This window comes from Liolophura sinensis, chromosome 10 (assembly GCF_032854445.1).
Source record: "Liolophura sinensis isolate JHLJ2023 chromosome 10, CUHK_Ljap_v2, whole genome shotgun sequence".
NCBI classification, from domain to species: domain Eukaryota; kingdom Metazoa; phylum Mollusca; class Polyplacophora; order Chitonida; family Chitonidae; genus Liolophura; species Liolophura sinensis.
Genome location: NC_088304.1, coordinates 1,696,763 through 1,713,799, shown reverse-complemented (window position 1 = coordinate 1,713,799; position 17,037 = coordinate 1,696,763). Strand labels below are relative to the sequence as shown.

The 17,037-nt window shown below is 38.5% G+C and overlaps 1 protein-coding gene across 3 annotated transcripts in view; it reads right to left on the bottom strand.

Annotated features, from left to right (window-relative positions):
* Positions 1-14,437, bottom strand: part of LOC135477245 (serine/threonine-protein kinase TAO1-like) — a 47,688-nt gene extending 33,251 nt beyond the window's left edge. For 2 of the 3 annotated variants that reach the window (XM_064757423.1, XM_064757425.1), the window contains exons 1-9: positions 13,915-14,004; positions 6,746-7,020; positions 5,849-5,920; positions 5,197-5,298; positions 4,296-4,341; positions 3,559-3,708; positions 2,970-3,122; positions 1,054-1,229; positions 401-586 (exon numbers count right to left, since the gene is read on the bottom strand). In XM_064757423.1, coding sequence (XP_064613493.1) covers positions 401-586; positions 1,054-1,229; positions 2,970-3,122; positions 3,559-3,708; positions 4,296-4,341; positions 5,197-5,298; positions 5,849-5,920; positions 6,746-6,877 — 1,017 coding nt within the window. In that variant the 5' untranslated portion in view covers positions 6,878-7,020; positions 13,915-14,004. Of the gene's footprint in view, positions 1-400; positions 587-1,053; positions 1,230-2,969; positions 3,123-3,558; positions 3,709-4,295; positions 4,342-5,196; positions 5,299-5,848; positions 5,921-6,745; positions 7,021-13,914; positions 14,005-14,180 lie in introns of those variants that run through there. The other variant, XM_064757424.1, reaches the window with a different exon arrangement.
* Positions 14,438-17,037: the final 2,600 nt, after the last annotated feature.

Below are 17,037 nucleotides of genomic sequence, written 5' to 3'. Positions count from 1 at the left end.
CTGTGATACTGCCAACAAAGTGTTTCTGGTGGTGAAGTGATACTGCCAACAACGTGATTTTGGTGGTGATGTGATACTGCCAACAAAGTGATTTTGGTGGTGATGTGATACTGCCAACAAAGTGTTTCTGGTGGTGCTGTGATACTGCCAACAAAGTGTTTCTGGTGGTGATGTGATACTGCCAACAAAGTGTTTCTGGTGGTGATGTGATACTGCCAACAAAGTGTTTCTGGTGGTGATGTGATACTGCCAACAAAGTGTTTCTGGTGGTGATGTGATACTGCCAACAAAGTGTTTCTGGTGGTGATGTGATACTGCCAACAAAGTGATTTTGGTGGTGATGTGATAAGGATGACCCAATGACCCATTTTTACGAATTGTACAAGCATACCAGACTGACCTGCGAAGAATCATCGGCAATAACCTCCTCTGGAGGTCCGTTATTATCAATTCCCTGAGTATCCACCATCAAAATCTTCTTCATTCTCTTGTATTGGAGATTATCCAGCTCACGCACTGCGTCCTTCGTCCTCTGAATCAAGTCCAGTATGACGTTCCCAGAGTAGGTGCGCTTGATGAAGTCATGCTACAAAAACACATCCAGCCTAGTAAATAATCCTAGTAAGACGTATCTAAACATTTTAAAGGACACATGAAAAAGAAGTCCAAAATGTGCTATAAAAGGAAATTTTAAAGAAATTACCCTCAAAAATATTTCATTCCTTCTCATCTCTGAACTTTCCATCAGTGGTCCGAAATTTTCATAGATAACATGAACATACTTTCAATATGGGACATGCTTAGTCCCTGCCATCCAGTCTCTTCCCGCCTATCACCCTTGACATTACACCTCAGGCCAATAGGGCCTTAGGAGGTGTGCAGTTTAAAACCATTATTACTCCCCAAGAAGAAAGCTAAGAAGCTTTTATGCATACTCAAGTGTTAGAACACATCCTAAACTGCATATTACCAAACAAAAACCAAAGGTTCTATGTGCTCGTATAAGACTTTGAAAGTAGCAGCTCCAAATTTCATAAAGATGAAACCACTTACCGACATGAGCTCCAAGGCATCAGGTCTGTCTGATGGGTTTTTGGCCAGACACGAATCCACAAAGTGTCTGAAGTCATCGGACCATTCCCCGCTGGAGAGTGTCGGGGAATCATTCTGAGCTATATGGTACAAGGCACTCATGGCGTTCATGTTAAACAACGGGGGTTTCCTCTCAGCTGCAAACAAATGTAATTAATTACATTACTTATGTCTTTTATAACATAAAAGTATAATATAAACAAAGAAAAACTGAAGTTATCCAGTCAACACTTCATGTAATTCTATGATCTATATACACACGTACATAGAATTTCTGCGCTTATTTCCCAATTCTATACACACTTTCTGTAATCTGTGTGCTCAATTCACCTAACTCTATACAGGAACCCTAAACCTTCTTTTCGCAGGTGAAAGAGCAACTTTCAGTGCAATTTATGTAGTTTAATTTTGGAGACAAAACTACACTGTATAGATAGGCCAATTTCAGGCTTCACAAAAAGTATAATTTTATCAGTCTACACAAAATAATGCCCCCAGAATTTGACTGAATAAACACCTTGCAAACACAAGAAAAAGTTGAAGAATTACAGTCAATATACAGTTCCCTCAGACTGTGCAAACTTTTATTCCTAATTTGCATGCACAATTTACCTACTTGTAATTCTATACGTGTACAAACACAGTTCACTTAACTGCGCACTTTTATTCCTAATTCCAAACATGCAATTTCTGTGTAAGCTTTTATTTCTAATTCCATACACGTAATTTCTGTGTACACTTTTATTCTGAATACCAAACATGCAATTTCTCTGTACACTTTTATTTCTAATTCCATGCACGCAATTTCTGTGCACACTTTCATTCCTAATTCCATACATGCCATTTCTGTGCACACTTTTATTCTGAATTCCGTACATGCAATTTCTGTGTACACTTTTATACCTAATTCCATACACGCAATTTCTGTGCACACTTTTATACCTAATTCCATACACTCAATTTCTGTGCACATTTTTATTTCTAATTCCATACACGCAATTTCTGTGCACCCTTTTATACCTAATTACATACACGCAATTTCTGTGCACACTTTTATCCCTAATTCCATACACACAATTTCTGTGCACACTTTTATACCTAATTCTATACACCCAATTTCTGTGCACATTTTTATTTCTAATTCCATACACGCAATTTCTGTGCACCCTTTTATACCTAATTACATACACGCAATTTCTGTGCACACTTTTATCCCTAATTCCATACACACAATTTCTGTGCACATTTTTATTTCTAATTCCATACACGCAATTTCTGTGCACCCTTTTATACCTAATTACATACACGCAATTTCTGTGCACACTTTTATCCCTAATTCCATACACTCAATTTCTGTGCACATTTTTATTTCTAATTCCATACACGCAATTTCTGTGCACCCTTTTATACCTAATTACATACACGCAATTTCTGTGCACACTTTTATCCCTAATTCCATACACACAATTTCTGTGCACACTTTTATACCTAATTCTATACACCCAATTTCTGTGCACATTTTTATACCTAATTCTATACACCCAATTTCTGTGCACATTTTTATACCTAATTCTATACACCCAATTTCTGTGCACATTTTTATACCTAATTCCATACACGCAATTTCTGTGCACCCTTTTATACCTAATTACATACATGCAATTTCTGTGTACACTTTTATACCTAATTCTATACACGCAATTTGTGTGCACACTTTCATCCCTAATTCCATACACGCAATTTCTGTGCACACTTTTATCCCTAATTCCATACACGCAATTTCTGTGCACACTTTTATCCCTAATTCCATACACACAATTTCTGTGCACACTTTTATACCTAATTCTATACACCCAATTTCTGTGCACATTTTATACCTAATTCTATACAGGTAATACCCATGGACCAGACATCTGCTTTGCCGTCATACTGTCCCTCATCCATGGCCAATATCACTTCAGGAGCCATCCAGTAGGGCGTACCCACAAAGGAATTGGCCGGGCAAAGTAGTGATGCTGATCCAAAGTCAGCTGTAATGGAGAAACAACAACGATCATATGTTACAGTTATATTGTCTCACCCAATCTAATGGTAAGTTGTAAAACAAACATAGAAAGCAGGTATCACAATCTTGTCATTTCACATCAATAACTTTTTTTTTTTTCTTTTTCGAACTTTTCAGTTGGTTATACCCATAACCTTAGAACAACATTGACTGACTGACTGACTGACTGTTGTATTTACAGCCATACTCAAGAATTTTGTCACTCATATGATGTCAGTGAATTTTAAAGGTGTAGAGAACCAGAGTGCCTGACATAAACCACACAAGTGGTCTTCAAGAAAAGTTAGACTGTGTTAACGACACCAGCCTTGTCGAGCGCCAATGTAGCATTTGGAAAACAAGTACCATAATTACTAATTCTACTAAAGTCCCCTTCGGTGGAAGAAATGAGATTATCGTACCAAGTTTGACGGTGCCATTTTCTGTCAGAAGGATATTTCCCGCCTTAATATCCCTGTGAATTTTCCCTTTCTCGTGAAGGTAGCACAGCCCTTCTAAAGCATCTTTACATATGGCCCCAATCTCATCTTCACGCAACGGCTTCTTGTGAACTGAAAACAAAGTGAAGATTAAGTTATACTCAGTTGAACGGCTGCACTTCTTCCACATTTGTAAGCCACTAAGGAAGGCTCACTAATAAGCATCAAGCCAATCAATATTTATTTATTTACTTTTCATTGGTGTTTTACACCGTACTCAAGAGTATTTCAACAATCAGTATTACTGTGGGAGCAAACAGGGCAAACCCCAGAGGAAACCCACGACCAGCTGCAAGTTTCCAGTTATTACATCCATCAGCTAAATGAACACAATCAGATTCATGGCTGTGGGGAAGCCCTGTTTTACAGACCAACACCCCATTACAACTTTATTTATTTATACATTGGTGTTTAGCGGTGTTTTTTCCCCATCAAAACTTATGGTGGAAATGCATTTTATCAGAACTTCAGTACTTCCCTGAATGGTTACCAGGGCAAGCCATGGTTTAGTAACATGGGTAAATACTCCAGCAACTGCTCCACAACACATTATATCTCACTCCCCTACAGATTTTATACATCAACAAACACATGAAGTATAAGCTGAATGTTAGTTTTTTCAAAGTTCAAAAACTCAAAGATGAAGTATTTCTACACACCTTCAATAATGTCAGACGCAGATCCCAGACAGTATTCCATCACAAGCTGAAAGATAGAAAGATCAATATTTATTTATTTATTTGATTGTTGTTTTACTCCACATTGAAGAAAATTTCACATGTGCGACGGCGGCCCGTATTATGGCGAGAGGAAATCGTGGGAAAGATAAATAAATAATGGATAACCTGAAACACTGATCAATGAGATTCGAAATTGATGAGCGGAATTGTAACAAAAGTTCCCGAAGTACACTTCAGCTACCAACACAATAACAGCATAGCCAAGGTACAAGGATAACAGCAGAACAGCATAGCCAAGGTACAAGGATAACACCAGAACAGCATAACCAAGGTACAAGGATAACACCAGAACAGCATAGCCAAGGTACAAGGGTAACACCAGAACAGCATAGCCAAGGTACAAGGATAACACCAGAACAGCATAGCCAAGGTACAAGGGTAACACCAGAACAGCATAGTCAAGGTACAAGGAAAACACCAGAACAGCATAGCCAAGGTACAAGGGTAACACCAGAACAGCATAGCCAAGGTACAAGGACAACACCAGAACAGCATAGCCAATGTACAAGGATAACATCAGAACAGCATAGCCAAGGTACAAGGATAACATCAGAACAGCATAGCCAAGGTACAAGGATAACACCAGAACAGCATAGCCAAGGTACAAGGATAACACCAGAACAGCACAATTCCATCCAAGGTTACAATTATTATTCCCCAGTTACCTGGTCTGGCATTTTCTACATTTTCCTGTTAATGAAAAAGTAATTTAGAAAATCCATTCAGTTATCTGATGTGAAAAAATTTCAAAGAGTATGACATCTTTGGTCCCAGTTGTGCACAAAGTCAAACAAATCCACAAGGACATATAAAGTCTCACCCATGCTGTGTGGTCCTTCAGGTAACAGCCTTTGTAGTCAATTGTGTTCTTGTGTTTTAGTTCCCGCAGAAACTTCACCTCTTTAATAATGTCTTGCCATTTCTGCAAAAAAATTTAGAAAATATAGAAATATCTCTGATTTATTTATGTATTTCATTACTATTGTACACCTTACTCAAGAACTTTTCACTGATATGATCACAGCAGATGACAAGATTTGCAGACATCTTTAAACTTTCATTTTAACCATAAAGTCACTTACATGCTTACGTTTAAACCTTAAACACTGTCAAATTCAATCCACATAACTTGAAGTTACATTTCATTAATGGTAATTGCTATGTTGAGGAATTTTTCACTTATATGAGAGCTGTGGGTGGAGGGGTAACCAGAGCGTTCATACATGTATGGATTTATTTTATTTGATTGCTGTTTTACGCCACCCATGTGTGCAGTAAACCACTGCACTTCACCAGGCACCTGAAAAATTTCAACTTAAAGCTGCAGTACAACCAGAAGAAGCTGGATTCAAGCCAACAGCTTTATTTAACAGAACCAATATTGAACAACCCAATTCACATTTGTACATTGACTTCTAACTTTGCAGGCAAATGAAAATGCTGTCTACAACAGCCAGTTTCTCTTTTCTCACCTCCTCTGACTGCCGTCCGTTGTAGGACATTTTTTTAATAGCGACAATCTCTTTATTGACCGTATTCCGAGCCTGGAGGATAAAACAAAAATGTATGTTTAGTCTTTCATTTTTTTTAACACCAACATGCATGCATCTTGAACAAATATGCCATTTTGCTGCACAACTATCATCAGTGATCAAGAAAAATGCCCTAAAACCAATCCCTAAATTAAAAAACCTGCAAAAGATAATTTTCAAGGGAAAAAGCAATCATCAAAAACTATCATATGACAAGTACCGGCACATTTTCTTAAAGGGATACAGACTTGTTCCTGATTGGCTAGTGGGAGACATAGGCAAGTCGAGGCTACGTCTATCCTTAGCTGAATTTTAGGTATGGCAGATTTATTCAAGGTAACCAAAGGAGACCCTATCTTCACTGTTAGCTAATCTGAAATGATTCTGTATCCTTAAGTAACATTCACAAATGGCAGGTTAATATGAATTTATTTATTTATTTATTTGATTGGTGTTTTATGCAGTACTCAAGAATATTTCACTTACATGACGGCGGCGGCCAGCATTATGGTGGGAGAAAACCAGGTAGAGCCAGGGGGAATCCCCATGACCATCCGCAGGTGGCTGGCAGACCTTTCCACGCTGGACTTGAACTCACAGCGACCGCATTGGTGAGCGCCGCCTGGACGCACAAGCGCGCTAACCAACTGAGCCACGGAGGCCCTGGTTAATACCAATTAGTGCATTACACGATCAGACCAGATGAACTTAAAATGGAGGTTCATGGGTCAGGTGCTACATGGACATTCACCACGGATGCCAACAAACCATTTTATACATGCATGCAATGACAGTTCACTCCACTCAAACACGAGAATTACAAAATTCTGTACTTACAAAGTAGACAGCTCCAAAACTTCCATGGCCGATCTCTCTAAGGTCAGTAAATATTTTTTCGGGATCATCAATGGAGAATAGGGCAGCAACTTCAGGGTCTTTGAGGTTGCCGGCCCTGGGTCGAGACGGCATGGTGAATGTTGGACCTTCAGGGTTTGGACGTTCAGGGGCGGGACCAGGTGTAAGGGGGGTAGTGTAGGGTTCCTGGTAGAACTTGTCTAAAGAGAGTCTGTCTGATTACATCTGTGGGTCAGGTCTGCAGGGAGCATGACAAGCTGAAACAACCACAACGACAGACTGATTTATTATTTGTCTGATCTGAAGTAACGGCAAAGAAAAGGTTAAAGTGAAGTATACGTCAGGAAAAAGACCATTAAACAATTTCCAGAAAAACATTTTATTTTTTCAACCATACATTGCATTTGAAACTTCTTCTGATTCTATGGTGGCCATTTCCGATGATATTGAAGACCAGTTATGTCACAACAGGATTTTCCCACAATTTCACACGATGTCAATGATAACCTCTCTGTCACAGTAAGATTTTTCCACAATTACACACGACGTCAATGATAACCTCTCGGTCACATCAGCTTTTTCCCACTATTTCACACGACGTCAATGATAACCTCTCTGTCACAATAAGATTTTCACACAATTACACACGATGTCAATGATAACCTCTCAGTCACAACAGGAGTTTCCCACTATTTCACACGACGTCAATGATAACCTCTCTGTCACAATAAGATTTTCCCACAATTACACACGACGTCAATGATAACCTCTCTGTCACAACAGGAGTTTCCCACTATTTCACACGATGTCAATGATAACCTCTCAGTCACACCAGGATTTTCCCACAATTTCACACGATGTCAATGATAACCTCTCAGTCACATTAGCTTTTTCCAACTATTTCACACGATGTCAATGATAACCTCTCAGTCACAACAGGAGTTTCCCACAATTTCACACGATGTCAATGATAACCTCTCAGTCACATTAGCCTTTTCCCCACTATTTCACACGATGTCAATGATAACCTCTCAGTCAACCAGGATTTCACACGATGTCAATGATAACCTCTCAGTCACATCAGCTTTTTCCCACAATTTCACACAATGTCAATGATAACCTCTCAGTCACAACAGGAGTTTCCCACTATTTCACACGATGTCAATGATAACCTCTCAGTCACATCAGCTTTTTCCCACTATTTCACACGATGTCAATGATAACCTCTCAGTCAAACCAGGCTTTTCCCACTATTTCACACGACGTCATTGATAACCTCTCAGTCACAACAGGTTTTCCCACTATTTCACACGATGTCAATGATAACCTCTCAGTCACAACAGGTTTTCCCACTATTTCACCCGATGTTAATGATAACCTCTCAGTCACAACAGGTTTCCCCACAACTACACACCAAGTCAATGATAACCTCTAAGTCACACAAAGGCTGCCATACAATCTGACGTTTTGAAACCATTTTACTTAGTTTTTTACAAATTTTACAAATTCTAAAAAAATAAATCAAATTATTTTCTTGGACAGAGTTTAATGGTCTTTCATCTGATATTATTTCTAATAATAGTGTTTTCTTTACCTTTATGTCCCGTTCAGTCAACAGCAACTTTAGAATATTAAGGGACGTTGTATATGAGTCTAATGAAGTTCACCTTCAATACCACTCTAGTCACGCCAACCTTATTCAGCATTCAGATTTCATTTTTAGAAATATTCAGAAATACATTTATCCAGAATTTTGCACATGAAGTGAATGTTAAAAAAACACTTCCATCTAGCCCATACTCAGGCCAGCATTAACCCTTTCGTTGGCGAGAGCCTTCGCCGAATATTGAAATAAGGCTTACTTACGTTTATCTTTGTGTGCAGTTGTACAGTAATGCTGCATATTTATTTATTTCTTTGGTGTTTAACGCCGTACTCAAGAATATTTCACATATACCACGGCGGCCAGCATTATGGTGGGAGTAAACCGGGCAGAGCCCTGAGGAAACTCACGACCATGCACAGGTCTAATGCTGCACTACAAACAGTTGCTGTTATTCTGCATGCCAACATGCTGTATATTTTCTCACTCCAGTATTGAGTGCATATTAATCTGTATCATGGAAAGATACATGTACAAGAGACAGCTTAAGGAAAGCTTTAGAAATATTCAAGGTAGAATGCTACGTCCGCGTGCGATCTTAGGAGGTCAGAACCTTGTCTCTCAAAACTTTAAAAATTTCTTTTTTTTTTTTTTGGAATATCACAACATGTGTATTCCCTTATTGCCTTAATTTATGATAATAACTACAACCAAATCAGAAGCACATTACACAGGAGTACACAGAATAGCTAAGCCTTGTTGAATACACTCTTGCTGACTACACAATTATTTTTATTTAAAATGAGGTGTCAAACTTAGGCCACTGCACATCATATCTGAATCTGACAACAACATATCCCATCATTCACAGCCTTGGGGAAACATTTCGCACACGTAGCCTTACCACGTAAATATCCTGCCTATGTGCATCATGGCAATGGCATCCAATTGTAAACATTTCAAACTGAGCATGAAGGTAATTTATCTGCTGGACTTGATGCAGGAATATACCTTTATTCCTCAACCTTTCCGCATATGAAAGGCCAAAATTCACTGCAATTTATGCACATTTTCAATTTGATTTTGGAGACAAAACTACATTGGTTGGATTGGCCAGTTTCAAGTCTTTGTGGAAAGTGTAACTTTAACGGTCTACAAAGAATAAAGCCTTCAAAGTAAGCTTTAAAAAATCCTTTGAACAAAAGTGAAAACGTTGGAGAATTAAAGTAGCTTTATACTCTTCGAACAAGTATTTCAATATAAGCAGAAGCCACAATATAAGATATTTATTTGTTATAACATTAAAGACACCTCTTGATTCATCTGCAGCTTGAGTCAGTAGGTTCATTAAATACCTTGCAAAGGGCAGTGGTTTACACTCACCACACTGGTTTCCTCCCCTTACAGCCCAGACAGCTAACCTTTCCTTGAGGAACCCATAGATTACCACCACTTTTTCATCATTCCTCTATGCAGGTGACACAAACTTCCATATTTGTACAGGCAAACAAGGACTTATACTAGGCAAAATTTTTATCTTTACCTTACACATCAAATCATAAGGAAATAGAAACAGGCAAAACTACAATATTTATCCACGGCACCAGGTCAAAATCCGAAATAATCTGTCAAATGACTGCTGTTGGTCAAGTAGTTAATGTCAATAATAGAGAAAACGTGCATGTGTATCACACTATGATGGGGAAGCACTCTATGTCAGTGTCACAGAATCCAGATATTTGATCTGTACAAAGCTTTTATCTTCTTACCAACACTCCTATTACAATGGCAATCTGGAAATCCATTTACCCAAATATTCCCATACTATAATTCTTCAAACTTTTCGCATGTTTGCACGACGTTTATTCAAGCATATCCTGAAGCCATGTGTGTTGAAAGATAAAATTATACTTTCTGTGAAGCTATGAAACAGGCCAATTCAACCAATATAGTTTTATCTTCAAAATCAAATTAAAAATGTACAAAAATTGCACTGAAAGTCATTCTCTCATATACAAAAAGAATGAGAAATTTTGGGTAACCAAAACTATATCTAGATTCGTGTAAAGAAACAGTAAAAAACAAAATCATTATTTATGTGACTAGTAAGATCTGGACAGACACATATATGAAAAAAAATAATTATCTGTGATATAGCTCAAACTTTCTGGCTTATTTGCCATGAGAAAAGATATTAAAGAGCAATTCGAACATACAGGGCTCCACTGGATTCCCATGGATTTTGATGAAATCAGAGAATACCCTTAAAAGCCTTCTTTCATACTTATACTGTCCATAAATAACAGCTAGGGTTACTTCTGTTAGGACTCCCTTTTTTCTGGGGCATTATTAACTTTGGAGAGATCAGGAAAACAGGAAATCTGGACATACGGCCCAAACAAAATGGCTTCAATAATGACTTTTTGGACACCCTATCAATAATGACTTTTTGGACACCCTATCAATAATGACTTTTTGGACACCCTATTAATAATGACCTGTTGGACACCCTATCAATAATCACCTTCTGGACACCCTATCAATAATGACTTTTTGGACACCCTCAGGCTGATTCAAATTTACGGCTAACCCCCTGGTGGTGATAAACCTGACTTGTAACTTTGACCATGTAAGAAAAACATTGCAATTTACTATGAAACCCTCTGCATTAGAAACATCAAAACACATTTCAAACAAAGAGCCTTCCTTTAAATCTGACCAATCATTAATGAGAAGCCTAAGAAATAAAGAAACTTATAAAGCCCTTAATATCACCAACTTTAAGGATACACCATACATGAATACAATCGTTTTTTACTTCTGAATACAGGGTATATGATGGGGCTTAACATATGGAAATGCAAAAAACCTTCTCACACTTTCTTCTTAGGGCGTAAAAATGGCTTTAGACTTATTTTTCCCAGGTTCCAAGCCATCAGTCTGGAAATTAAGCCGTGTGCTGTGGTAACATCAATGATGTTAGCTGTTAAAACAACTTTCCCAGAATGCTAATGTCATCGATGACATCAATTCTTTATATTTCTGACCATTGACAGAAAATATGCATTAAATAGAGAGTTTAATTAGAAATATTAAATATGCCTCAAGAATTAAAACAAAAATATTTCTAATTTTTTGGGTGGGGAGGGGGCATATCTTTTTTTTCATTTTCCTTTAAACCATATTCTTGGTTTATAGTACCTTTTCATGTATCTTTAATGGACTTCCTCCACAAGTTCCCATACTGACCTCAAATGAGGGCTCACTTAGCAGAATTTGTCTGAGAAGTGTTAACTTCTCGGTATACCTGCTAAGTCTGGAATATTCATCTTCATTTAATCAAACTATCGATGTCTGACATCATCTACCTTGAGTTACTGAACCGTAATCAAAGCCCTGAACTTTGCTACACAAATATGCATGACTCATGATCTAATCAGATTCAACCTTAGTTACTGACACTGACAGAAGTTCAAAACAACTTGAAATGTGGCTGTAATGAGAAATAATGAGATATATATGAGAAATATTTCCCTGCACACTGACGCGTTAAGAGTTATCAGGGGGGATGGGGGATCTTTTTGAGGCAAAATAGGCTCAATAGAAATTAGAGGTGAACACAACTTCTATGACTCCCTGCCAAACATACATGCATTTACTTCAAAAAATGTAAATACATGCTTATACGGGATGATCAATGGTTGGCTGAAAATGCCCTGGCGGAAGTATGCTGGCTGCAATGCAACTGGCTGTCAAAAGAGTAGTTGTCTGAAGACTGACAGTAAAGCAAAGGTGATTACGAAGCACAGTATCAACTTTTCTGGTAGGAAGATGGGAATATTATGCCAACTGTATCTCCTTTTCACAGTAGTGATGGTCTTCATTACAGTAAATCCACATCTCTTGTTGGCTGCATAAAGAAACTATATTCATTATTGGCACTACTAGAACTTTAGCAGTAATTTCTGCCCTTGCCAGGTTGATGACAAACCTCCAGATGCCACAGCACAGTGGCACAGAAAGTTGAATTCAAACACAATGCCTCAGTGAGCCAGCACTGAAATTCTCTAGGCCAACAAGGGAATCCATCTCGTTTCCATGTGTCAGTGTCATGCTAGGATCTACCAGGTTATATCCCTTTCTTTGTGATTTTGATAACAGAGCTTCCCAAAATTAGCCTAAGTCTGCACTGTGGCATTTGCACACATTCCAGAAGTTGTGGGAATAGTATAGTGATTTACAAATAGTAAACACTTCATGTGACCTCAATACACTATTGACACATTTTAATGATTGTAATGAAAACATGCAGGATTCACCTAACTTCTGCGTGAACCCAAGCAGCGGGGTGGGGTAACTGTCATTGAGCAATGTAGTTGTGTGAGTTATGGTGTGACACAGCAACAAATGTGTCCAACCCATGGCAAGGAGCATGACCTGCTGTTCACATATACATTAAAACTTCCCTTTTAACAGTGAACAGTTGTAAATATTCTCTAACATTAATCCAACACATCTGGGGCTGTTTCACATGGTAACTCTCGCAACTGCGTTGCTCGATAAGAGTTAACCAACTCTATAACTTCCTGCAAACGTACCATCGCCACTACATGGTACTTCTATGAAACAGAAACTCCACTGTGTATGTATGTATGCTTAGGTTTGAACATCGTACTTGAAAATTTTTCAGTCAGGTGACGAGCAGCCATTAGATGTGTGTACAGACTGTTTCTTCATATGACAGCGAGTCCCTGCCACTAACAAGCTGCCACCACTGAAGTGTCATGCCTATGACTGAAATCAAGAACCTGAATTAAGCCTACCTAATTTGTTATTCAAATCATGTATATTTTACTTTACTTTATGTTACATTTTGTACGAGGGTATAAATTTTATAAAATATAATTCACCAATCCAGAAATTCACAAATGACAACTAGGGCTTACTTGGGGAGTTGTGTCATTGTCATTGAAGAAATCATGACAAACATCACTAAATGTCATCTTCCTGATAAATGTGTTCCCATTGAAATATTCAAGATTCAACTGGGGACTGACGTAAAAATAAGCTAAGGACCTGTGTTTAGTTGGCATGAGCGAGTTGGAGGTGGGAGGTGTGAAATCTGTAACATGTTTCTGGAGAGATAGGATGGACTCAGTATTATGATGAATGTCAAAATTTTCAAATAACTCACCGAGTCCATTTAGATGGACTAGCCTAAATGTGAGTGTGAGGGGCGAGATTCAGTTCGAAACAGCACTGGCACGGTTGTTTTATGCCAGTTAACGCTTACCACACCACAATGATGGACATTTTCGTCAAATACATCCCACATGGTTAAGAGGCCTGCTAAATAACGACGTTTGACCTTCTACAAGGAAGGCAGAAATACACAGCTTTTGACAAAATCGTGTTGCTTCGCATCTCAGCTCTGCAGCATACAACAACAACACCGTCATTCAACATCCGATCACCCGATCATTGTTGCACACAGTTGATCCGATCACCTCACGTTATAACCAAATCACGAGCGTGTTTTAACACCTACCTCGCCTAAAAAGCCGAATAAGGTGAAGTTATTTGATCTCTGAGGACTTACAACAGGCTGACTTTGATAGCATAATTCCCGTCCTGAATTTTCAATATGGCCGAATTTGGACATGCGCCCTTCATTCTTCAAAGCACCCTACATTTTTGACTTCGTGAGACTTTTGTTTGAGCGATCTGGAAGCTTTTACAGTTTTAAATCTGCATAAAGTCGAACAAAACGGCCTTGTGGCTGCACAAATATCCACTTGCAAACGTTTTACATACCTACAAAAGCTCCTGTCAACCCACCGCCCTGACAAAGTGCAAAGCTGCCCATGACGTCACCGGATGTAGCAATGGGAGTACTTGTGTGCTGGCTTTGTTATTGGTTAATATAGATCCTTTACCTAAAACCTGAAACTTACTTTTAACTCTTACATAAATCAAATGGAACGAAGTGCACACATGCCATTAGCTGACAAGAAATAAACACAATTCCTGGGCGAACTTAATATAACATGATGTTCTCAAAAGGGAAATGAAATGAAGTAATAAAATGATGGAAACGGTTAAAAGTATCTATAAGACAGAAACAGGTTTGTAAGGTTTGTTTATACTAACAGGCCTATACTTACATGCAACTGCCTGCAGGTCGATGGGCCAGACCACATGCATGCATAGTACGGCCTCAGACAGGAGTAAATGTCGACTACATCAGAAAAATGACACATGATCCTTTAAAGGATTTCATGGATATGACTATACATTCTGTAACAAGCTTAAAACATGACCCCCGTACCCTCATCATTCTTCCGCGTCACAGCCCCATGCGCCCCTCCCATAAATGTAAACTTGGCTTGAAGTTCGTGTAAAATTTTAGTTGATTTAACTGAGATAGGTCTCAAAAGACCGTATATGGCCCATGTCAAATAAAAGACTTCAAATACGTACCTTCAAACATGACACATAATGTGGTTAATTTTTTTCCTTAAAAATTAAAGCTTTCATACCTGATTTAATAAATAACCATTCCAACAAATCTAATTTTTTTTTAACCACGAGCTTTTTCCTTTCTTTTCATCAGTTAACTAGTCAACCAATCAGCAAATCAATCAACCAATCAATCAAATCAATCAGCCAACCAATCTTCAATTAACCAGTCACTAAATCACTCAAACAATTAGGCTAATTAAATCAATCAATCGATCAAATAAATCATCAGTCGGCCGGCCACTCAATCATCTTTCTGTGGTGAATCAAACAATCCCGTCAAGCATCCAGTTAGGCCTATTTATAGTTCACACAATTAGTTCAAGTCTACTAGTAATATTAACCATGCATACTCTTACTTCTAGTACTTTACCAACCGTAAACAGTATATTGTGGGTTTACATGTATGTTAACTGTCTACAGGCACATGCAGAGATTAACTACTTATATAATACGTACGGTACTGAACTGTGTATAAGGCCTACTGTACAAGAAACACGTAAGCCTTTCATACCTGCCACGCTACATCCCGATAACCTCAACCTACTGCATAAGGTCACATATTTCGGCTATAGGGTTACTGTAGACAAACATCCTTGTCTTGTTTTTACAGAACACGTACCGTAGTTATTTGACAGTCTTTTGTAGTAGTACATATGCGCTGTATAAACACAAAATCATTAAGTTATTAATTAATTAATTACTAAACTAATGAATATATATTTGAATGCATGGTGTTTTGCGCTCTGTACAGCTAGGCCCATAATTGCACACAAGACAGCACCAAAGGGTTAAATGGACGGAGAAAGCCGGATTGAGCAAACCACAGCCCTTTGTCAAACATAAGCCTATTGGCAAAGTTCCGTGAATAACTTAAAACCTCATATGAATCGTCAAAAGCTGGATTCGAACCCGCGACGTGCATGCGCATCACTGGTGAGGGCCTTGATTGGTTTTGGGGGAAAGCATGAGATATGCTTTATCAGGCGAATGAGCCAGTGAGTGCATGGACATACATGTATCAACATTAGTGCTACATATGCATCAGGCGTCCTTATCACGTTATGATATGAACGTGATTTTGCAATTTTTCATCATTGTCGTCGTCATAATCACCACTGTCATCATGGCCATCATCATCATCGTCGTCATCATCTATTTTTGCTATTTTGCAGGATGTCACCTGTACCCATTTAGATGAATGCGACTCGAGCTCTTAACACGCAAATTTTTAATATTTTTCATGTCACAGGCTCCGTATAGCTGTTTGTAAATACTTTCAGTGGTCCAAAAACAGCGTTTAGAACCTTAGACCTCTCTGGACGTCTGGAATCTCAACATCAATCAAATAAATAATTCTTTTGCTCACAGAATCGACCATGACCCCATTGCTTGCTGAATGTACAAGAAACTGTTACAGATAACCAGGGGTCCTCCATGTCCGAGGGTCTTGGCATGCCAGCGCGGCGCAATGACCCAGGAGCCTACCATCAATGTGGTCGCTTTGAGTTCAAGTCCAGCTCACGCTGGCTTCCTCTCCGGCCGTGCGTGGGAAGGTCTGTCTGCAACCTGCCGATGGTCGTGGGTTTCCCCGGTTTCCTCCTACCATACGCTGGCTGCCGTTATATAAGTGAAATATTCTTGAGTACGGTGAAAAAACCATGCAAAAAATGAAACCTTAATTTGTATTAAAAATATCAATTCATTGCTTTAGAAATAATACTACCCAAACTGGCTCCAATTTAGTTGTTACACCTTTACTTGAAAACTAATATACTTTGTTAAACACTTAATTCCGTATGCATCTTGCCTTATTGTAATTTAAAAGAATTTCAGATATGTTAGATTTAATGTTGAAAGGAACTCGAGAATCAAAAACAAGGGTTTTCTGAGTCTATAAACTCATTCCCTGCACAAGTTAAAACATCACGTAGCTCCCAAAGGAATGTGTACGACATATGTTTATAAACAATAAAGCTGGAAACATATACGAGAGAGGCAGTCATCAGTTTTCAGTGACGCAAGGAAGACAGACTATATATTCTATGCATGACATTAAATTCAAATTTCAGACTTCGTGTATTGGTCCATGGGCCAGACATGATATTGGTACCATCTGAGGTGGCCAAACCTTATTGGTACAAACATGTTT